General features: G+C 38.4%; 1 protein-coding gene across 1 annotated transcript in view; it reads left to right on the forward strand.

Annotated features, from left to right (window-relative positions):
* The window catches only part of SLC44A5 (solute carrier family 44 member 5), a 61,106-nt gene that overhangs the window by 35,135 nt on the left and 1,704 nt on the right, over positions 1 to 24,267 (forward strand). Inside the window, exons 6-21 of the mRNA XM_066325293.1 lie at positions 849 to 977; positions 1,718 to 1,778; positions 3,383 to 3,506; positions 4,303 to 4,386; positions 7,397 to 7,509; positions 7,934 to 8,065; positions 11,358 to 11,457; positions 14,239 to 14,331; positions 15,260 to 15,347; positions 17,018 to 17,280; positions 18,356 to 18,450; positions 18,824 to 18,927; positions 20,164 to 20,237; positions 21,922 to 21,992; positions 23,044 to 23,132; positions 23,768 to 23,852. Coding sequence (XP_066181390.1) covers positions 849 to 977; positions 1,718 to 1,778; positions 3,383 to 3,506; positions 4,303 to 4,386; positions 7,397 to 7,509; positions 7,934 to 8,065; positions 11,358 to 11,457; positions 14,239 to 14,331; positions 15,260 to 15,347; positions 17,018 to 17,280; positions 18,356 to 18,450; positions 18,824 to 18,927; positions 20,164 to 20,237; positions 21,922 to 21,992; positions 23,044 to 23,132; positions 23,768 to 23,852 — 1,705 coding nt within the window. The remainder of the gene's footprint in view (positions 1 to 848; positions 978 to 1,717; positions 1,779 to 3,382; positions 3,507 to 4,302; positions 4,387 to 7,396; positions 7,510 to 7,933; positions 8,066 to 11,357; positions 11,458 to 14,238; positions 14,332 to 15,259; positions 15,348 to 17,017; positions 17,281 to 18,355; positions 18,451 to 18,823; positions 18,928 to 20,163; positions 20,238 to 21,921; positions 21,993 to 23,043; positions 23,133 to 23,767; positions 23,853 to 24,267) is intronic.

Genomic DNA, 24,267 nt, shown 5'->3' on the forward strand with positions numbered 1-24,267 from the left:
ACCACCTCACAGTCTTAACACTGAGTCAGAATGTTTGTCTACTTGTGTAATTCCAGAGACCAGCAGAACCTTCAGAGTCTGTTTACCAGGGCAGCCACTTCTTCATATCCTAAATATAAATCACAACTTCTTAGTGGATGCATTCAATAAACCCCAATCCTCACCTGATTTCTCACATGGATCCAGCTTATAATGTCTGTACCTTGAGTCATGTGAACTTCATTCTTGACATGTGCACCCCCTGGCGTTCTAAGTAGGGAAGATCCATTCTTAGTTCTCAGTTAAAATTCACTTTTGAGTGATTTACACCTAACTTGACAATATTTGTAGAGCTATAACTGATTGAAGAAGTTATGTAGAAACAACATTATCTTAGACTTTTGATTTTAGTGAGACTTTCTTTAAATAAAGTTCTCCTTATACATGTAGTAGAAAGAAATTGCATTTATCCTGTGAAAGTAGTGTCACACCACCTTGCTCATATATACTGCTGCTGATAGATGTAGAGGAGGACCTGACAGATTTTTTCTTGCTGTCCAAAAAAAATAAATAATACTCTTTTCAACAGACTGGAAGCTCTTCTTACCTATCAGAGTATGTAGAACCTAAGAAGATATAGAGTGAGGCTTGGTATGCCAGATATGAGGAGAGCACACTTTGGAAGTGTTTTCTATCAAAGACTTCTAGAAGTATTCATTTAGGGAATCAAAAGGACAACATATCCTTTCTAAATCCTGCAGTAAATGTTACTGAGGGCAGTGATATTTTTCTTGCTTTTTCATTACACCAGCTTTCCTTACCCTTCTCTACCCAGAGTGTATCTTTACCTACTTTTTCTTTTCTTGCAGCTTTGTGTCTCAAAGTGCCCAGACAGGTTTGCAACCTACATTGATGTTCAAGCTTCCTACAGATATAGACCAGATCAGTGGAATTACTTCAGGCAGTTCTGCAAACCTGGTTTTAACAATCCTCGCAAGGTGTGTATGTATCTGTAGATGATAAAGTACATTTTTCTTTAAGAAGTATGTAATATACATGATTTTACTGAGCTGCATCGAAGATTTGAATAATTCTGATTTTAGCATATAAAGAGATGTCCCATTTATGTGAGTTGACAATTATTTAATCCAGGCTGAAGGTCTTGAATGGATGCTAAATCCCCCACTCTCCAAATGATTGCAGTTTGCTTAAAAGACCATCTGCAGCTACTCATGTAGTTGCAGTACTGTGGCAAGCAGTGTCTTTTAGTACTTAGGTATCCCATGGCAGTAGAGTGGAGTGTCTCAAACCAATTCTTAAGGCTCCTAAGTCATCTATAACTACTTGGAAAGTAGTTAAGAAAATTAATCTATCCTTCATGTAACTGATTTTGCACTCAAATGTACTATGTTACTTCTCCCATCTTTAATACATCTTGCAATTCAGCTACATTAATTGGGTTAAATTCTTACTTTTCTTCAAGGGAAAAGATAAAGGGTATGCAAGAAACGATTGCCCATTCAGTTCTGGCTTAGATGCTGATCCAAAGGTCTTTTATGTCACTGGAAAAGAAAATAATAGTATTTTTTCAGATCACAATTTGGATTCTCAGATGTAGATGTATCTTGCAACTCCACCAGTGAGATTTGGGGAGGAGGCTGCAAAGCTGCAGACTGGGTGAGAAACAACTCTAGTAATACTGCTATGTATTCAGCATTCCTATTTTTCCCCTTTTTAGTCTGTTGCTCAAGTCTTACGTGATGAAGATTGTCCTTCGATGATCATTCCAAGCAGGCCTTGTGAGTGGTTCTACTTCTTATACGCATCTTAGCAAATTGTGAGAATTCATATTAAAGCAGAACTCCAGTCTGAAATGTGTTTTGTGGCAACATCACTAGGAGCTGTATGTTATTTGACATTGACATCCATTCAGTATAAATCAATTAAATTGGAAAATATAAATATTTATTAATATTTTTTCTAAGTCATCTTGGAACATTGAGCATGTGATCAAGTCAAGCTGAGCTCTTGCTCTTATATCATCACTGATAACAAAAGCTCTTCAACTCAAATTGTGCCTTCCAAAACAAGACCAAGCAATGCCATTGGCATAAAGAAAATGGTATGAATCTTGGAAAGATTATATGGCCAGCTGTTGAAGTTCAAATAATACTTCAACGCAGTTGCAATGCAACTCTCTTTTGAGTGTAATGCTGGCTACACAGGGCATACAGAGGAATTAAGGGGCAAAAAATGTCAGCAAGTGTTTCTGAATAGATAACCACTGATCTCAGAGCTCATCTCAGCTGCACAACTGTAGTACTGACCCCGACTCTTAGGTAAATAAGAAATTGCTGATTATTTTTGCCATACTTTAAAATAGGGATCACATAAACCAGGAACAGGTGATTAAAAGGAGGAAATATGGATTAATGTTTTAAAACATAGTATGAATTTGTATGAAAACTGAAGTACCAACCCAAAAGACATGAAATAATTTGCAAAGAAGCTCTTATATTCTTTTAGATTACATCAAGAGGTAAAGATTACAGAAAGAGAAAAAGATATGTTAAGATATGTTACTGAATCATTTAGTCAGAGTAATTGCTGGGAGAAATACACCAGACTGAATATTGAGCCCTGGCATGGGTATTTGTTGGAATCTGGTAAGGAAAGCACTGAATGGTTACATGAAGTACAGCTCTGGAGGACTCACCTGCTCTTCTCTTTGGAATGAAACCAAGGACATTTTGCAGCAAAGAACAGGGCAGTGTAAATGAGTATGCAAACATCTCTCATTTTCTCACTTTTTTATTATCTCCTCTTCCCTCTCTCTAACCAGTTGTTTTTGTCTTTTTTCCATTGCTTCATCTCCAAGAATATCTAGTGATAGTGGCTGGTACTGGAGCTCATCTGGCATATAAGGAAACTGACACTTGCTATTATATATTGTTTTGGGGGCTAATATGATTCGTGACCAGTCAAGTTGAATCTGTCCCTGGGGGCTGGTCTGATTATTACCATAAAATAGCATATTTGAGAAGCTGCAGATTTTATAAGCTGACCAGATACTGACAGAGACTAGGTTCCACATTTATTACAAATTCTTAAACTCCTATGTGTAGTTCTGTTGTTACTTGGTAAGAACTAGATTCTCCAGCTGAAATCTATGATCCCACCCTGCCTGAGCTTAGACAAAAAAACCCAGAGAATAAAAATCATAATCTTGAATGTAATGGCTCTTCCTTAAGATTTGTCAAAGTCAACATATTGTTAGATAATCAACTGAAAAAAATTGACTGTGAATCTGAAATCAGTTAAATATGTTACAAGACACACATTGATAAAAGTGGAGCTCATCATGAAATGTAATATGCAGGCTTTGTTTTGATATTTTGAATAGTTCTGAAGAGATGCTTCCCAGACTTCTCCACGAAGAATGGTGTGTTGACCGTGGCAAATCAGACTACATTCAAAGATGGAAGAGGGAAAACAAGAAATGTAACTGATCTCAGGGAAGCTGCAAAGTAGGTTTTACTCTTCTTCAGTGTTTGTTGGATTCTGAGACTGTGCAATAATTTAGTAATGGAAAAAATCAGAATCTGTTGCAGCAAATGACTGAGGATACCCAATCAAGAGTTGGTAGTAAATGGTCTTTCTGTGGCTGAGCACTTCCAAAGTTCCATTAAGGAAATCCAGCACTGTGGTGTGCAGAATGGAGCAAAAACAGCAAAAAGTTTTAGTCTGATGGTCTCAGTCATTTGTTGAAATAATTCTTGTTTTTCCTAGCAAAAATAAGTTTTGCAAAGAAAGTTAAATGAGGTTCGAAATGCAATTCTCATGCTGCAGGACTCAGGCCAGCCAGAATGGCCTTGGCTATCCTGTTCTGTGCTGACCTTTCCACTACCATGGGCTGGCCTTGTACTTCGGGCATCTCACCTCATTAGAGTGCTCCTGCATCTGGTAAAAAGTAATGTATTGGGCTATTCTTCAGAAAACAATTTTATGGGCAAACATTCTGCAGGGTAGAAGAACCGGTCCATGAAGTTGCTTCACTGCCATGTTTTCTGGTTCTATACTATTAGCAGTTCTAGGGTCACAACTGTTTTTCACTTGGTGCATTGCAGATATTCATAGTATACACTTGTCTTGTGACAAAATAAGCAGTTCTGACAATAAAGCCTTTTTAAAGAATTTTTTTCCACACTTGCAGAGAATCACTGCCAAAGATATTTCAAATTCTTTCACTGATCCTATTTGTTGTTTAAATAAATTCTCTTTTGCTGCCTGAAGCAACCTTTTCTTTGATTTTTCTTTTCTCAGTGGCATCAATAATGTCCTGGATGCAAGATCAGTTGGAATGAAGATTTTTGAAGACTATGCCATTTCTTGGTATTGGATTTTAATGTAAGGTGGTTTTGGTTTTTTTTGTATTTTCACTGTTTCCAAACTAATTTTGGAGTGTGCAGGGAATAAAAAATTAGATCATCTATGTATTTGCTACAAATCCTACTTTAAAACATAAGGAGCAATTAATTTCCTTTCATCACACATGATAATAAGATTGTTATGGGTCTCTGCATGAGGTAAGGATAGTACAGCATACATACACAGCATATCAGTGTATCTGGAATAGCTTTTTAATGTCCTGCCAGACAGAAAATCAGGAGGTGCAATGTTCTGTTCTAGCACCTGAGTATGTGGCAATTCCAAAACCGAAAAATCATAATTAAGTGACTTTCAAGCCAGTTGCTGTTGCCAAGTGTCACTAGTACATATATAAAACAGATAGTTTCTAAATTCATACAAGCAATATACAGTTAAATCCATTATAATCCCTAAATTCAATATAAATCCATAAACCAAATGCAGCAGGCGATGTCAAGAACAAAAATTATTTAACGGTATTAACTTTATCTTACAATTAATATTCATTAATCACTAATTAATTAAAATGCAGCTCTGAAACAAGAGAAGTAGCTACTTTGCTGAAGCAGGTAGGTATTTGTGAATTCCTAGCCCATTAGTATTGATTTTGATGGACCAGAGTGTTGATCTGTTTAAACATGAACAGAAGTTGTCGCCAAGTGAAAACCTGTAACATGTGCAAGTTAAGCATACATTAGTCAATCCTGAATGCAAATCCACGACAATTAATACATACTTTAGATAATAATACAGAGATTTTGTCAGTTCAGAAACATGAGCTGTCAGCTCTTAAAGGTGTTCAGTCACTGGTGTGAAGACAACTTTCTCACAGTCTGATACTCACCCACAATATTTAGTAGCAGGAAGCTCACTGATATTCAGCAAGCTTGGGTCTCTATCTCTTACTGAAATCAGGCTTATGGGACAGATTCTTGCAAAGGAGATATTACTGGACATGCAACTGAACATTTTTTTGAACAGAAATTGTAAGTATTGAAGCAAGTTTCCACATTTCAAATATGGTATTTTTTTTGTGAGGAAGTGTTGTCACTGTAAAGTAGTTGGGTTGAGTTTTTTTCACAGTTTTCACCAAATGATAGCATAGATCAAATGATTTCTGGACAAATATACTTAAGTGCCAGAGTTTGGGTGATCACAGTGAAGACTTGACAGTGAAGGGAGGCTGAATTAAAATTTAAACGTCCTATTGCTGTAGTCTTTTTTAGCATATCCCAAAAGAACTACTGATTTAAGCCTCAGTTTAAGGGAACTAGTCTGCCAAAGACTAGTTCTAGTTGCTACTGTGTACTCAGTTTGGTGTTACTAGGACTCATGTATAGCTAAAGATAACTTTAGGTAAAGGTAATTTACGGCTCTCAAGATGTAGCTCCAAAACTACAACTTTTCTTTAGGAATACATTCTGAATTTCAGTAAGTCATTCAGAAAAGGAAAGTACATCAGGAAGCCTTTAAAGCAGTAGGACTTAAGACAAGCTTACAAAGATTTGATTAAATAAGCTGATGTCTTTTTTTATGATCAGGCTGCCCCATTTTTCAGCTTTGGTTATTGGCTGAATAAGCTGGGAACATTCAGAAGAAAAGTTACTGAACACAGGCAAAAAGGGGGTTTAATTTTTTTGAGTCTGTACTAATAAAAAATTCTGATGTAACAACTACTAAAAATAAGAGGACACTAAATGTTCTTTGAAGCACCGGACGTGGATATTTGTTTGATGGGCTTAATATTAATATTGCTTTCTTCATAATAGTTTAGAAAGCCTCATGGAGTAAAAAAGTCTTTTGCAATAATTTTTCCTTTCTGACTTGCTTTCTAAGAGTGAGATAAAACCAAATACTATTGTATAGTGTAGTGTTTATATTATATTGTATTATATTATATTACATCACATCACATTACATTGCATTACATTACATTATATTGTATTTACTATAATCTTGATGAAGAGAAGGCACTGTAGACCTCTTTCCTAGGGGCTCCATAGAAAGGCTCTTAACAGTTTCTTTCTGTGCATCATAGTGCCCTGATCGTTTCCACTTCTGATTAATAGAAGTGATGACGAGTAGAAATTATGTCCTCCTAACCTCTTGAATCCTCCTAAATTTAATTTGGTTTTTTTACCTAGGTGTTGCAGAGAGCGAGGACATGATTTATTGGGGGATGAGCAATTCCAGCCTTAGCCCTTTGCCCTGCAGGACCTGTGAGCCTCTGGAGCCCACTGGGCCTGCAGGCCTCTGGGTATGGTGCAGCAGAAATTCACATTTCACATTAAGGTGGCCCAGGGAATAGTGGGTTTCTAAATGTAGTATTGTAGCACTGAAAACGTAGCCACCTTAAGACTAAGGTAAATTAGGCTTGCTTGCATTCTTTGTGTACCCTGTAATTTTAAACTATGTCGTGGATCTATATAACTCGCTGTCCAGAAACAATGAAGGGGAGAAGGACATGGGAGCCACATTGGTTGAGATGTGTTGTTTGCTCTGTCCAGTCTCCCACTAATCAGGGTCCCTTGCAACACCTAGGAAGCTCCTAGAATGTTGTTTAGTAACATCGTTTTTTGCAAGCAGGGATTTTCTGTGGAGGACATAAACCAGCAACTTCCTCACTCATAGGTATTCCTCCAATTTAACTTTCTGTACTGTAGATTAGACTGCACTGAAAAAGGCAGTGAGTTTTTCAGCTGGTATAAGTGACAAAAAAGGCATTATATTAATCCCATTCAACCAGCCTGAGAACCTAGTGCACGTTTCAAGGTTCTGCCCTGTGAGATCATCATCTTTAAGCTGTTTGTAATTGCTGATAATAGCCATGAGAATGTATTTCATAGCAAAGATTTTGAAATACATTTTTACAAATCATGCTATTTATTATGTGAGATGAAGTGGCTCTCATTTGGAGTAACAGGAATGCAAGAAAGTGAGTAGATTCTCACACTCATTTTCCCTATGTTTCTGTTTCTTCACTTTCTAGTGGGCTGTTCATTGCAATGATGCTGAGTCTGCTCTTCCTTGTGTTGTTGAGATTCACAGCTGGAGTTCTCTTCTGGATTTTCATCTTTGGTGTGATTGGAATTATAGGTTATGGTAGGTGTAATTTTCTAGCCTCTGAGACTATTTTTTCTTACTGCTGAAGTCTGAGCCAGGAAAATCAGTAGTTACTTCAATTAAATAGTACAAATGGGTGAATTAATGCCTAGTTTTAGACGCAATTAAGTGAAAAGGACATAAATGGCAGTAAAATGTAGTAAGACTCCAACTGTGCTGATACTTAGCAGCAGATGTAGTAACCTGCATTACCTATGCACAGTACGCTTAATCTGTAATCACTTGTATTGATATTTCTTTCCCATATATATGATATCATAATTGGCTAGTCTCATACTGATACATTTTTGCGTTTTGCTTACCTAGCTTATACAAATGGAAAACATTTGGCTTGTAAGATTTTTTTTAATTTGTCTTTGCACTCTTCAGACACACTCCTATTATATTGATTGTTTTTTAAAAGGCATCTGGCATTGTTACTGGGAGTATGATCATCTTAAAGGAATACCTGGATCTGACCTCACTGTTTATGATATTGGATTCCAGACAGACTTCAAAGTTTACCTGCAACTGAGGCAAACATGGTTAGCATTTAGTAAGTGCCCTTTAAATTTGGTATCTGTTAATGGATATTCAGGAAAATCAATCAGTATCTTGATACGCTTTCTGCCTTGTTAAATCTCCTCCTCTGCTCGTGTTGCTCAGAGAATTCCCTTTCTCTGTATTGTGTAAAGATGTGCTTTTTTCCAAAGAGACTGGTATATTTGTAAGGGGAGAGGTCACACTAGTGATAAAAGTGAAAAAGAATTTTGTTATTAGCATTCTACTTCCTGTAGGACGTTTCCTGTGTGTTCAGTCTTCATCATGGGGAAAGCAGAAGGCAACAATTTAGTTTGTCATAATGATGTTGCATAAGGAGGGGTACTTTTCTCTCTCAGATTCTTTTTTCTCCCTCTTTGAGAGCCCTGGAAATGGGATTAATAAGTCACATTAATAACTACACTTCTTTGTGTCTTAGAATCATATAATATGCCGAGTTGGAAGGGGGTCCATCAAGATCATCAAATCCAGCTCCTGGCCCTGCACAGGACACTCCAACAATCCCACCCTGTGCCTGAGAGTATTGTTCAAATGTTCCTTGATGCTCTGGGAACCTTGGGGTCATGACCACTGCCCTGGGGAGCCTGTTCAGTGCCTAACTCTGGGGGAAGAACTTTTTCCTGATTTCCCGCCTAAATCCCCCTGACCCAGCTCCAGCTGTTCCCTTGAGTCCTGTCACTGGTCATGAGAATGAAGAGATTGGTCCCTGCCCTTCTCCTTGCCCTTGTGAGGATGTTGAAGACCACAATGAGGTCTCCTGTCAGTTTACACTTGTGTTACTGAATTTTCTTGGAGTCTGATCTAAGATTTTGGGATAAACTATTTTGAACAAAATCCTGCTGGAACAAGATAACTGTGCTGTTTTTGCACAGAAGTGATTTTTCCAAGAAAGTTATAGCAAAACCAATCAGTGACTAGGTTTGAATATTGACTGTTTTTGTCTTTTGGGAAGTTTCCATGGCAGATCAAAAGAGACTTCTCTCTCTAAATGAACTGATGAAAGACTATTTTATAGGTGGTAAACTGACCTAGAGGTCAAAATTTTGTCTCTATATGTTGTGTGTGAGATGTGAAAGGAAAGTTGTGGGGAAAGGAGAAGGGTTTTGAAGGTTTTATTCTGTTTCTCATTATTTTTTTTCTCTCTCTTGTAGTATTGTTAATAAACCTGTCTTTATACCCTTTTAAGTTTTGAGCCTGCTTTGCTTTTCTCCTAATCCTACCTCACAGCAGAACAAGAGTAAATAATTTTAGTAGGCACTCAAACCACTATACAAAATTCAGGAAACAGAAATTGATGAACCTGAAACCACTACACAAATTGATGTTTCCGCCCGGTTTTGACCTGAAACCGTCAGAACAATCTGCAGCATACACATTCCTCCCCAGGAAAGGAGGGGCAGAAAAGAGAAGAAATAACTGTCAAATATTACTTGCCCTCCTGTTACTGCTCTATTAGAAGACAAACAGACTTTTAGTTAATGATGAATGGGTCATAATCAAAAACACCGCCTCTCGCTATTGGTAGCTAAATTAATATAATAGTAGCGTACTGCTTAAATCCTTTCTCTTGTTTATGTTGTCATTTACTTCTGTGCTGGATCATCGAGCTTATAAGGCATCTTCTATATATATTGTTGAGGCAGAACTTTTTAGTGTGCTCTCCCTAAAGAATATTAGGACTTTATTGTGCGTTCTTTTCTTGTAACTCTTCAAACTCTTCCCCTGCCTGATTCTTAGCAGTCAGTATATAGTTTATTTAGAGTATAGTGTCGCTTTCACAAGAGTAAATTGAGGTACTCAGGAATTAAATTGCCTTTCCAAAATCACCCAGCAAGTAAATAGTTACATATCCTTGAAGAAAACATAGAGTCCTAGTCTAGAACTCATCATGTACTGACATTACTTGCCTTTTCCACAATGTTTTGAACAAGTGAATTCATCTAACACAGCCAAATTGGAATGAGACCAGCTTTAAAGAAACCTGTTACATATTCCTTCATGGGAAAATGGTACTGAAATGTATTTAACAAAATCTTTGTTCTGAACAAGGTCTATGGCTCTGAGCACCACTGCAATCACTTGCCACTTGCAGTTCTGTTGCCAGGGATATTATTTGGGATTGCAATTCAACAGCATCTGTGACTATTGGGTCTGATATTCCGAGACTATGTCTAAGCTGTGGGACCTAAAGCCAAACCTCGTCTTCCTTTGGAAACCTTCAAGTTTTGAAATTTTGCTTTGCAAACCTTCAAACTTACAAGTTTTGGGATACTTAAGGGTACTGTCCCTTCTTTATTCTGTCCCTCCACGGAACTTCTTGGTTTCAGCTGGAGGACACAGATCCTGCTACATAGAACAACCTGCCCCTACTGGGCTGGTTTAAGTGTTGTCTAACAATCTGAAGCACCAAAAATAAATGGATATGTCTCAAGAGTCAGAGGATGAGTGCTTCAGGCATTAAAGACTCAGTATTCTCTAGGTGAAGGTCACAGAATTTTCTTACTTTCTACTGCAAAAGTAGGTTTTGAACCAACACAAATGGAAATCAGACAGAAGTAGACTCTTCTGAAATCAGAGTTATGATTCAAATACTGCTTATAACTAAGAGCTCTCAGCTCTCTAATATCAAAACATGATTCCAGTAACACAACTGGAAGATGAAAGTAATTTGTCCAGAATGGTCCTATCTTAGTCTCTTCCTTTTTTTTTTTTTTTTTCTTAAACGCAGGTGAAAGGAGCTCATGCCAGGTTAATACTCAAACAAGCCTATTGATTTTAGCACATTTACATTTTAGAACAACATACATCAGAAAAATGCACGCTCCATGAAAAACTTGACTCTTCATCTCCTATTTTTAATTATCTAAATACTGAAAATGACCAGCAGCATTGTATGAACAAATGCTTGTATTATGAGCAAAATTCTAGTTTATGGAAAGTAGAATTTGTAAAGGATGAACTTTATCTAAGGCTAGATACTGCAGTGACATTGAAGTAAATTTTTATCTTTTCTTGACAACTATATGTTCCATTTTTCTGTCAAAAATATAAATATCAGGGTCATGCACATTCTGACTAACTCTCTGCATATAGAATTTTTTGAGAATGGGACTTAGAAACCTATGAAATGGGATTGAAGTTTGGCATGTGCAGTTGGACAAAACTGGTCAAACAGAGAATTTTACAGAGTTCATGGACAATAGTTCAAATTACAAGGAAAAAATTACAGAGGCAGCATATTGGTTTGGTTGTTGATAAATCTGACTTCTTTATTTGCTTGTTTACAGTGATAATACTTTGTGGTGTTGAGGTCATAATCATACTGATGCTGATCTTCCTAAGAAATCGAATCCGGATTGCTATTGCACTCTTGAAAGAAGGTAGTAGGTATGTTTCTCATTTTAATATATATTGAATTTTATTAAATGATCTCTAGACTATACTCTTCTTGAACTCAGTCTTGCACCACCAAGGGCAGAAAATTTGGGTTTAAAATACAGCACTGCATTTGTTGAACCAGACACATTCAACAAGGAATTCAAGGAATGCCAGTTACCTTTTAATGAGGTTGTACTTAATAGACCTTTCTCTTTTAAAGTAAGGCATTTCTTATCACTCCACTTCCTGCCTTAAGAATACATACACTGTTGATGCTACCACATTATCCTTAGTGCAAAGAAGGTGTCTCAACAGAAAAGCCAAGTGTGGTATACTGTTCATAGGAGACTGGGACCTACTTTGCTCTGTCATTGGATTGTCTCTGGAGTCATATACTAGTGGTAGAGGAGTGATGCTGTTTTGGCTGTGGCTTCTATTTAGGACAGACTAGGAGATTCTACTGGCTCTGATCAAACTTCTGTGTGGACAGACATAAATCTGCAGAGAGAAAAGGAGACTTCTGTGACCAGACATTACAAAAGGGTGCAGTCTAAGATACTTCTTTTTAGCTCTGAGTAAAGAAGAGAGCAGAGCAGGATATGAGAGTTTTGGAACCAAGGGACCTCTTCATTGTGTGTTTCCTAAAATCTGCGTTAGACTTTGTTCACAGTAGTTCCTGTTTTACACAGTGCAAACACTTAGTGGTGGTATTTTGCTTGTTTGGTTGGTATTTTTGGTTGATTGAGGGTTTTTGTTTGTTTGTTTTGGTTGGTTGGTTTGTTTTGTTTTTTAATGGGAATGTTACAAAGGATAAATGGACTTAAAACTGACTAACTTAAAACATCAGACCCTTGGGTTTCATTGCACATAGGTTCTGGTCTCATAGGCCCTGAACACAAGGCTGTGTTCTCAGAGCACATAGTTAGCTCCAAGTTCATCTATATGCACTTGCTTGTGGTTTTCTGCCATCTCTATTGCACCGTGGTTCTCCGGAATCAGGACTTGGGATTTTTGTCATGGGACTAAGGTATACCGAAGTTCTGCATTTAGCCAGGTATCTGTTTTCTGTCTTATGCTGTGCAATTAGAGCATAGCAATTATTTTAGACAGCACTAAATTATACTCTTAAATTCCTGTTCATTAAAATCCAGGAACACTTTTTAACATTCTTCAAAACCTTTGTTCACAACCTTGATGGTGGAAGGATTTTAGAAAGTTCATAAACTTCTTGCTGATTTGTAATAACATTCTGTAGTTTTCCAGCAGCATAGAAAGGTCACTTGAAGGTGAACTTTTTGCTCTCATGCATAATGGATGAGATGAAACACTGTATGTGTAATTACTGTAAATGTAACAGACCATGTCCTGTATTTAGGAAGATAAAATGTGAAGTGCTAATGACTGGAAATCAAATTATATTTTTCAATACCTTTTAGCTACATTTTCAAAAATATTACAGTTATAATGCAAATAATTGACTTGAAATCCATAATTAGAAACAACAGTAGTTAATCAGTGTTTTGGAACAATAGGCCATGGTCTTAATGGTAACTAAGAGGCCTACCAATAACTGCTGAACACAGCTAATTCGTTGTGATTATTTCTCAGACAGTATAAGGCTGTGTCCTCCAGTATGATTCGTAATGGACTTTTTTGTCTCTGGGCTCAAAAATTGATGTTTTGCTCATAACCTCTGGATTGCACAGTTTCCTTGCATTCCCCCCAGCATTTAGTACTTTACCTTTAGAAACTGAGTAAATTTTTCTCTTTTTGCATTCTGGAAACTGCATCCTATAAAACAAATAAAACAAATAGCATCAGAAGTGCCCTAAGTCTTAGGAGAAATACTTTAGGAAATAATACTCGACAAAAAGGCTTATGATGAACAGAGTCAACCTGTAAGTTTCAGTGAACAAAGCACATGCTTTCCGAGTTGATGTCCAGTGAGATATCCAGCTGGAGGTGTTCATTTCTAGGATGGCAGCAGGTTTACTGAGAGGGCTAGTATCAACTCCCACTTACAGAGAATGAGCCCCCTGCAGGGTAGGGACTAGAATGCTCAAGTTCCTGCTCACTAGCCACATTCTAGCCACAGCAATTAGCAGTAGAATATCAGTCTATGTATGCCTTGGTATTAAAAGAAGCTCTCTAAGCTGTCAACAGGAAAAGGCAATTATTCATTTTGCCTTCCAGTAGTCATAGGTGAGCACAACTTACCAACAGCCTGTGCAAGGAAAGTCACATAGTCACAGGAAGGTGTCAGTCTGTCCTGGCATTGCAAAGGCAAGTTGACTGTCTCTGCCCCTGAATAGCTAGCACTTAACACAGGGAAGTTGCTGGGAACAGAGTTGTCAAATACAAAACAGAGCAAGGTCATTTCAGGTCTGTAAGAGTGAAAGAAGAACATAGGATGAGCAGAGTGGGATAAGGACATAAAGGGTAATGTCTGCAGCAGTCGGCAAGAAGATGGCATGGGAAATCAGTTAATGGCCTAGAAAGAGATGGATCTCTGAAGCAGTTATGAAGAAGGAAAAAGTAGAAGACATGCTGGAACATGTCAATTTGATAAAGTTCACTGTAGTACCATTGATAGAAGTGGAGTGGTAGAAATGACAAAGTCAAGGTTTGAAGACATAAGAAAAAAATTCCTGCAGTACTCTGAGATCCCAGTACTAGATTATGCTATGAGTGTCAGCAAGGTTCTCAAAGTAAAATTGCTAGAAGAGGACTGATAAAAAGCTTGTTTCTGGAATTGTTGTAGCTTATTGATATATTTTGTTTCTTTTATAGGGCAATTGGCTATATAATGTCTACACTATTCTACCCAATCGTCACCTTCTTACTCATTGCAATTTGTATTTCCTACTGGGCTGTGACAGCTGTGTATCCTTCTGTCTGTGTCTGGGGCAAGTCTTCTGGTCTGCAGGACTAGATAATTTTCTGCTATTTCATGATAATTAAACCAATATTAAGAGGGCTGTTTGATCACTTAGCACTTATTCTTCTGGTGTGGTCTTCTGCATGGCACATCTACATATGATGTACAAATCAGACAGTGATTTTATTTGAATTTAAAAATATTGGACTAAAATTCAGCCCAAGGCAAGGGGATCATACAAAGCCTTGTGTGCTGCATAAGGTTGACTCTAGAGGTGAAAAGGGCCCTCAGTGAGGAGTGAATATGGTCTTTATTGTGCTGTGTGCTCCATAGGCCCGGTGTTAATGGCTTCTTAGTTATCTGGAGATGGAGTGGGTTCTCTGTGTGTTTTGTTCAGAAAAATATGAGAAAGGAGTGAGAGAATATACAGTGCACTGTCTGCTCTGAATTGCCTAACAGCAACCACTGTTTGTTCCTGAATAGCAAGGGTTTGATAAGGATTAAAAAAGGGGAAAACTGAAAATTAAAATCCAGCTGTTATTTCATATGCAGAGAGGGTGAGTTGTTGCTATTAAGGGAGTATTAATTCATCCTTATGCCCTGTATCTACTTCTGCCAAAATACAAGAACTACTGCATAGTCTGCCTTGTCAAAGATAGACGTGGAGGAGAGATGGGGGCAATTTTCAAGGTTATGCCCCGCCTGCCCATTCTGGTCAGGGGTTTTATTACAGCTCCAGGTATGAGTTTGCCTTAGTTCTCTCAGTAATAAAAGTACTTGGTCTTGTCTGTCAACCCTTCAGACCTCTGCAGGGCAAGAGCAGTTTTTCTGGTATCTACAGAAGTTCTTTAGAGCTAGTGGTTACCCACTGCTGAACCCGAAGTTGCTCAAAAGCCACAGTTCTGTGATTCCTCCTTAAAATATTTCATTCAGTTTTCTGGCCACATCAGGAGAACCTGTGTATAAAGTAATGGCTAATCAAACACTGTGCAAGTATGCAAACCTAACTTGTGACCCGGAGGTAAGTGTAACAAATATTTACCTATAGTGAGAGCTATACTAATTGCATTTCTTAATCACTATTAAATGCACTGCTAGTAAAAAATGTGCATATTTTAAGTAGTGAGTCCCTATGTTAAATCTGAAAATATTAGCTAATGTTCAGGTAACCGTTTTTTGTTTTACAGACATAAACTAGGTTTTCTACTAAACTGTCCTGTAAATGTTAACATTCTAATTTACACAGTGAGAAAGGAAAAGGTAGAAATAAAATTTTATTGGGAAGATGTTCTTGAATTTGTGAGGAGTCTAATTTTTGGTCTTCCAAAGGCAGTGGTAACCTTTGAAAGCTGCACCTCAAACTTGCTCAGGGACTAGCCATGATTTGAAGCAGAGGCTTAGCTTCTTCTGGCGCAGTAATTACCTTTATGAAGCTCCAAAAATTTTTGCCCTGTTTTTTTTTTTTTAATTTTGCCTTCAGTCAAATGTTTTTACTTGTCTGTGGATTTGTGTCTGAGAGTTCTTTAAAAACTAGAAATGTTTATCAAATGTTATGCACCAGGGGAAAAATAACCCTATGCACCAGTGCAGGCTGCAGGTGACCTCCTGGAGGACAACTCCGAGGAGAAGGACCTGGGGATCCTAGGGGACAGCAAGCTGTCCCAGAGCCAGCAGTTTGTGCTGGAGGCCAAGAGGTGCTTCAAGAAGAGCATTTCCAGCAGGTCAGGGATGTGATCCTGCCCCTCTGCTCAGTCCTGTGAAGCACATCTGGAGTGCTGTGTCCTGCTCTGGGCTCATCAGGACAAGAGGAACATGGAGCTCCTGGAGTGGAGCCAGCAGAGACTGCAGAGCTGAGGAAGAGCCTGGAGCGTCTCCATGCCCAAGAAAGGCTGAGGCTGTTCAGCCTGGAGAGGAGCCCCAGCTGAGAGGGGCCCTCAGCCCTGGGTGTCCCTGTCTGCGGGAAGGGAGCAGAGCATGAACCAGGCTCTGCTCCAGGGGCCCAGCAGTGGGACAAGAGAAAATGAGCAGAAAGTGATGCATTAAATTTCACTGTATTGCAGTGGTGATGCACACCATGCTCATGTCTAAACACTACAAAAGAAAGGAATTAGAATTTTTCTGGTTTAGTTTCATGTCCAAACCAAGCAAATACATGAACACTAGAAATAGGGAAAAGTAATTTGATGTAAAGATTACTCCTTTTTTAATGGTCTGAGATACATAAGCTAAGTTGTGACCACATCCACAGTATCTATTAAATGGTATCACTTAGTTTTTCATTTTAACCATGGTGATTTACCTGAACATCTGATTTGGCCCCTAGTTTTCAAGTTTTTTTTTTTTTAATTCAGCAGATTTTCTTTAAGAAAGCATTTATCTAGTATCTTAAAACTAGATTCCTGAAAGTCAATTACACTTATTCAAGTTTCAGGGATGTGGTGAACAATGTTTGACAATATGTAGTTCAAAGTTAAGTCTTGTAGTTCAAAGTTAAGTCTTTGCATAAGACTGTGTAAGTCCTAGATATGAATCCTCAAATATTGAAACAGGTTACATAGTGTTGCAGTTTTGAATGAGCTAATTAAACATCAAGCAGAGTTATGTTATTTGTATTAACCTTCTAAACTTCAGAGGCTATGTACATCGAACTCATTGCTTATGATTGTGTTGTTTATTTTTCTTTCTATTTAGACTTTTAACACAACCAATGTGACTAAATTGTGCCCAGGTGCTCAGTGTACTTTTGCTTTTTATGGAGGAGAAAGCCTGTACCATAAGTACATCTTCATCTTCCAGTTAGTCAATGCCTTTGTCTTTCTCTGGCTGGTGAACTTTGCAATTGCACTGGGTCAATGTACCCTTGCTGGTGCCTTTGCCTCTTACTATTGGGCCTATCGAAAACCAGCTGATATTCCACTGTGGCCACTCTTCTCTTCGTTTGGACGAGCAATACGGTAAGACTGTGGAGCTGGAAGTGAGCCTTGCCATGTATCTGACAAGTGCTCTTTTTACATCTAGGGAAGCCAGTCCTAGAATATCATAAGAAAATGATTAGTCAGCATTGTGGTTTAATGTTGTTGGCAGTCAAGCCCCCCACAGCCACCTGCTTGCTCCCCAACAGTGGGATGGAGGAGAGAATCTGAAGGGTGAAAATGTGAAAGCACATTGGCTGAGTTGAAGACCATTTAATAGGTGAAAGAAAGCTGCATGCACAAACAAAGCAAAGCAAAGCAAGGAATTCATTCCCCACTTCCCACAGGCAGGCATATGTTCAGGCATCCTCAGTACAGCTTCTTTATGTATCACAGTGTCTGGGAAAGACAAACTCCATAACTCCAAATGCTCCCCTCTTAGCCCTCCTTCCACCAGCTGTTACTGCTGAGCACAACACAGTATGGTGTGAGGTATCCCTGGGGACGTTTGACATCAGCTATCCTGGCAATGTCCCCTCCCCGCTCCTCATGCACCCCCAACCTGCTTACCAGTGGGGCAGGGTGAGGAGCAGAGCAGTCCTTGGTGCTGTGCAAGTGCTTTCAACAGTGGCTAAAACATGGGTGAGCTATTGTAACTGTCCTGGTCAAAAATCCAAAACATAGCACAGCACAAGCTACTATGAAAGAAGCTAACTGTAGTCCGTCCAACCAGCACAACTGGGAAGATGTAGTTACTAGGGGAAGGCTGAATCCTGTACCCCTACAACACCAAGGCTGCTGTGGCTCCCCACCCCTAGGTCCAACCAACTGTAATGCTAAGTGGGTACTCCCAGTAGACACACACACGAAATACATGTATACAACACATGTACACAGATTGAGAGACGGATGCAGCACTCACACATACACCAGTGCACCAATGGCTTCATCCTGTTCCTCTGTGGTAGATTGGGATGAAGGTTCATTAGTCTTATGTAATTCCCATTAATAGACCTTCTTTCCTTCACTTCTGACTTTGTTTATACATACACATATGCATACATATATCCATGCACACAGTCACATGTGATGTAACAGTAAAATATTTTGTTTTTAGATACCATACAGGTTCGCTGGCATTTGGAGCCTTAATTCTTGCAATTGTCCAGCTTATTAGAGTAATACTGGAGTACTTGGATCACAAACTGAAAGGTGAGATAAATAAATCTGCCCTAAGTTGTTAAGACCTTCCTTGCTAAATTACTTCCTCACTTTCCCAAGCTTTCTTTAGCAAGGAAAAGAGACTAATTCCGTATTATCCATTGTAGTTTCTTTTGAAGCCAGTAAATTTGTGTTCATTTACTCAAACTGAGTCTATGTTCTTGGGAACCTAATGCAAAGTTCAGATTGGATATGAGTTAAAGTTATGGATATAAGCTAATGAGTTAAATTTGGTTGAGAGAGAGAGCCCATACCTAGAAATAAAGAAATAATGTCACAATTTAAGATCTTCTGAATGGTTTTCTACATTCTGAAGACTGTTCATGTGTTCTGTGTATGATGTACTCTCTCCTGCTCTTTTCAGGTACTCAGAACTCCTTCACTAGATTCCTACTCTGCTGCCTCAAGTGCTGTTTCTGGTGTTTGGAAAAATTCTTAAAATTTATAAACAGAAATGCCTACATCATGGTATGTGACATGTCTGATGTGGTTTCCCCTATCTAGGACACTAAAATATCCTAGACACTACTAGTTGATCAGAAGCCAGCAGTACTCGGATCTGCTGAATAAATAATGGGATTTATGGGAGTTTTCAGTACATGCATGTGGTTCTACTGTCAAAAAATTAAGATTTTTTTTTTCCTTCTAATTTCAGCCTCTTTTTTTCTCCTGTTTTTGTCCATCACCCTCACCCCAAAAATAAGTGGGAAGGGATGGAATTACTGGTTAACTCCCCCTGTAATTCAATAATTGATATCCTGATTTCAACAGGAATATTAGCTTGCTTCATATTGCATGTTGATGACATTTCTGTTTGGAGGCAATATTTGAATAAGAAGGTCAGAAGGCATGTGATAATTGTATTTCCACCTGGAAGTTAAAAGCACAAATTCTACTAGCAGCAGCAGTGATACTTCTCTCAAATAAGCATTTGTAGCTTCCAGATAAGAGAAGTTTGAAATCCTCACTAATAAAGTAACATACACAGATTTTAGCCTAGGATGTTCTGGCTTGGAACAATTTCAGTTTGTTCAATTTGAATGGTACAGTTGCAGACTTCTTTTCTCAAAGGAGATGGCTCTAGTGGGGCCATTACAAACTGTATTGATGCAATTGATGTGTCAAATTATTGCCGTCTTGAAGAGGAAGTGTTGTTTTCGACAATCTTCTTTACAGGTCATAAACTGAGCTGAGAGCTGTTCTAGTATATCTTACCCTGGTGGAGACTATTCCAGGAAGAAGTGGTTTTGTTCCTGAATAACTTTAGCTGCTTTACTTTATGCTGATTTCTTCTTCAGGGAAAGCAGCATCAGGTCCAAGGAGATAACTACAGAGATCAGCTCTACAAGTGCCTATTCTTTTCCACTGACTATAAATCTAGTGTAGGTAACTAGCAAAGGGAGAAGAATCCGTCAACTAGTACCTTTTTTGCTTTGCTTGGCAAACTAAGTACTGAGTCTACTACCTATGAGATCACAAGAGGTGGCATGCTCATCACCAGGTGATTTGAAGGGGAGTAGTATTCTGTCCCAGCCTGATGGGAAGCATTGAGAAGTAGCAGGGGACTGAGGAAAGTGTTTTATGTTCATCTGAGTTTCAAGGCCACATATTAGGGAGAACTATGCATTACATGCAGATAGATCCTTGCATACGAGGAGATATCCTCATAATTTAAAATACTTAACAGCTATTATTATTTTGCAGATTGCCATATATGGTAAGAACTTCTGCACCTCGGCAAAGGAAGCATTCTTTTTGCTCATGCGCAATGTGGTGAGGTAAGGGACTATCTCCCAGTCCTTGGAAATGTCAGGAGTTCCTGCTATTACACTCTGTGGGCACAATTCTTTCCTCTTCCATATCTCCAAATACTGAGTGCTGCTTCTGTCCTCATACCTGTTACACTCAATGTGTAACAGCAGGCTGTTACAGTACAGTAATCTATGCAGAGTTGATGTAATCTCATGGTTTTGTTGTGATTGGTCCTTTAAATTCCTAAGTATCCAGTACATTGTAACAATGCCTCCAAGAAACAAGTGGAGTTGGTGAGAGGAGACCTGCAGATACATGAGAATGGGGTGCTCATAATCTGCCATGTTTGTTTTTTGAGCTTTGGTCCACTTGGTCTGAGAAAGGGAAAGCAGAAAAACCTAAGTTTTCAGATTAATTCAGAAATCTTATGAGGTATTGGAGAGTGGAAGTAAAGAAGACAGGATACTTTCTTTTCGAAAAGAGTACTTTCTGTCTTTAACAACCAGATCTCCTCTGATGCTTGGAAATTTCCTGGCTGTTTTCTTCACTACCAAGCATGTTGCCAGACTCCCTATTCTCATCATTACTTTCCTTCATTGCTCCTGGCTCCTCCTTTGCTACTGTAAGATCAGAAAATAATGGGAGAATAACTTAGGAGCAGGCCATATTGATGCAATAGCACACAATCTAATTACCAAGCAAGAGACACGGTAAAACTGGTTAGGTGGTTTAAAGCATTAAGTGAAGGACTGGGAGGAGGAGAGAAATGGAGGGGAAGGCTGAAAGAAGAAAGTGGAAAGTGGAAATGATGCTTAAGAAAGAAGAGGAAAGGATTGGAGTTGGGAGATGGAATACTTTTACTGTGTTACCCTGCCATAATATCAGGACAGTGATGTCCATACTGAGTAATGCCTGTGCAATAGAAAAGAGAAGCTGCCTTTATTTCCTTACGGAATATCACCTCTCTGCCCTTTATGATTTTGCTCTCAATCAGTAAGAACAATAGACATATAATTCTGTTGTTTCAAATAAAGATGTTTTTCTCTTGTGTATTTTGCTAAATCTGAATTCTGAGAGTTTAATGATGATTTGTCTCTTTAGTAGTTCTTAACGTTTATTTTTTTGCAGCAGTCAGTACTGAATATTACCATATCCATAATGGTACTATGACCCTCAGTGCTGTCAAGAGGTTGATGATACAAAGTTCGTTTTTCATTCCATTATATGTCTGCAGTTTCTGATTGGACAGACTGGCAGAACATTGAGCAGAAACTCCCTGTGCTTTGGTGTCAGCTTTTCTGTCTACCTTCTTTCATCTGTGATTATCTTCCTGCTTTGAGATCTCCTGCCTTTGGAGTTGTACCATGATATCTTAAAATAGTAGATTTGGGGTCATGAAAGATGGCCAGATAGGACCAAGTGAAAAGGAAGCCTACCAGCAATCTACATAAATACTGCTTTTTGTTTTGATGTGTACTTCCCCTATTCTGGCCTGGCTTATCTGTGCCCATAGAAGTAAGGCTGAAATAAAAATATTTTGAAGTTTTGGTTGGTTGATTTTTTTTTTAAACCAACTTGAGCAATAAACAGTCTTCATGTCAGTCCTGTACAGCTTCTGGTCATGTTTTGCATTTATCCATAGATTTAAGGAGAAAGAATACAAATGTCTGGTTTGTGATGATTATGTATCATTTGTCCTTTGCTAAACAGGGTTGCAGTTCTGGACAAAGTTACAGACTTCCTTCTATTTCTGGGGAAAATCCTTGTTGCTGGTGGTGTAGGTAAGCTGGTTGTGTTTTTTTCTAAATTGTATTCTCTATTTTCTGGTACCCACAAGCATGCCTGCCATATTGATAAATGCTTAGTTAGCAGCTGGAGGTTCTCATTGGTCAGACCATTTGGAAATCTGCTTCTGTTTTTCTAGGATTTGCTAGACTGAACGAAAACCTTTTTTCTCCCCCTTTCCCCCTCCCCCCTGCTGAGCACCTGGTTTGCTTTGACAGTGTCTTTTCCATAATTGCTTTTACAGCTCTCATGTGTGGCTGGAGCAAGGACTTCTGCAGCCACAGCATCATAGTTGAATCAAACAAAATTCGCGTCCAATAAGTCAGCCACAGTCAGTTCTCCTTTTGTAAGAACTGAACGAAACTTCAAATGAGATTCACCTGGTAACAGACAACTGCCTACAAGATGTGGTGGTACAGGTCTGCAGGAATGGATCTGAAGCTCTGCTGTATTCAGCCCATTATAGCTATAAACTATAGTAAAAGAAATAGAGTATTTCTAGCATCCTTATAGGATTTTCTTTGTTATCAGTAAACATCAAGTAGATTATTCATGATTTTATGTGACAGAAAAGTGTTTTTCTATTTTTTTAATGAAGCACTTTCAGAAATTCAGGTTGGCAGTGTTCTGTTGTGGTTTTTCCAAATTGTCACAGCAGTTTCAAAAGCTATTTTACAAGTAACCATATTTTGCATTCTGTATACTTTCAAAGTTAACTAATTAATTATATTTTAATCAAAAGTAAAGCAAATACCAATAGCTGATGTAAAATCACTGTGGAATTACAGTATTTATTAATGTTGCTGTTAAACTCAGTAGAATGGTGAAACAAAACAACTCACTAAAGTCTTTCTGGATCCATTAATATCTTTATGGTAATTGATTAATTTACGTATCTCTTCTGTTAGATAATTAGTATTGAAGAATGTATTGTTTACAAACTTTTTTTGAAACCAGCTTTGGATCTGTTGTCCGTCTTATCCATTCTTTAGATCCTGGGAAATCAGAGCTAGCATGGGAATCACTAATTGCCTGTGCTTCTTGCAGGTGTTCTTGCATTCTTTTTCTTCACACAGAGAATACCAGTCTTTGCACAGGAAGTGCCAATGCTAAATTACTACTGGGTACCATTGTTGGTAAGGCAACCATTTAATCTCCTGAATGCTTGGGGCAGTGTGAGGTGCTCAGACTACTCAGGCCATGGTCTGGAAACAGCTTCTTTGGTCAGCATCTCAGTGGCATAGTATCCACCCAAGTGAGGACTGGGCTGCTGCACTCCAGTCCTTGGGATCCTTTAGGCAGAAGTGGAACTGCAGTGGTTCTGAATCTTCAGAAAAATTAGGTTTCACATCTCCTCAGATTTCCTAGACAGTGAGACAATACTGATGACAGTATGGCTTCTAATGGAAGGGACTTGCAATACATCTCTTTCTCCTTTTGTAGGCTCCCCACTTAAACTTCAGAACATCGCTAGGCTGAGCGGTTCTTGAAGGAGTTCAGAATATTCTTGGCATATATTCTCCTCAGAGGTTGAAATACTTCCTGCTTGGAACTATTTCCAGCTGGAAAACTAGAAGCTACGACATGTTAGAGTGCAGTGTCTTGAACCTGCAATCCCTGTCCACAGAAGTACTAGCCTTTGGTAGGAATACAGAACTGACATGAAATTCTTCTAAATTTGCTTAGCAGATTAGGCTTCTGACTTGTGTTAACACTACCACAGTGGTTCCAAAAGAAATTTGGGGGTTTATTGTGGTTTGTTTTTTTGTAGACGGTCATCATTGGCTCCTACCTAGTTGCACACGGGTTCTTCAGCGTCTATGCAATGTGTGTTGACACGCTTTTCCTCTGCTTTTGTAAGTACTATGTTTCCTTTTAGTAATACCTGCAAGTCATGGAAAGAGGAGTAGAAAATCACCTTATCCATTCCTTACAGAGGTCTGGTGACATACTAGCAAAATGTATGAAAAATTAGCAGCATCTTCTTTTCATATGGGCTCTGTGATACATTCTTCCATGTTCTAGTATTCAAATTTAATTACTTTAAGAAGTGTAAGGTAGCTTAATGGTTTATGGAAATATCTGACTTTTGTTTTTCAGATGTTCCTTAAATTTCATTAAGTTTGCTTCTGGGTGCTTTGTGAAGAGCCCTGTACAGTACTGATTTGCTTAAGCATCTTGACAATAACGAACATATTCTTTGGTATATAGGTGGTACTTTGTTTTCGGTTTAATAACCCTGGACAAAGTATTATGCTGAATTACCTCAAA

This window comes from Sylvia atricapilla, chromosome 9 (assembly GCF_009819655.1).
Source record: "Sylvia atricapilla isolate bSylAtr1 chromosome 9, bSylAtr1.pri, whole genome shotgun sequence".
Taxonomy (NCBI): domain Eukaryota; kingdom Metazoa; phylum Chordata; class Aves; order Passeriformes; family Sylviidae; genus Sylvia; species Sylvia atricapilla.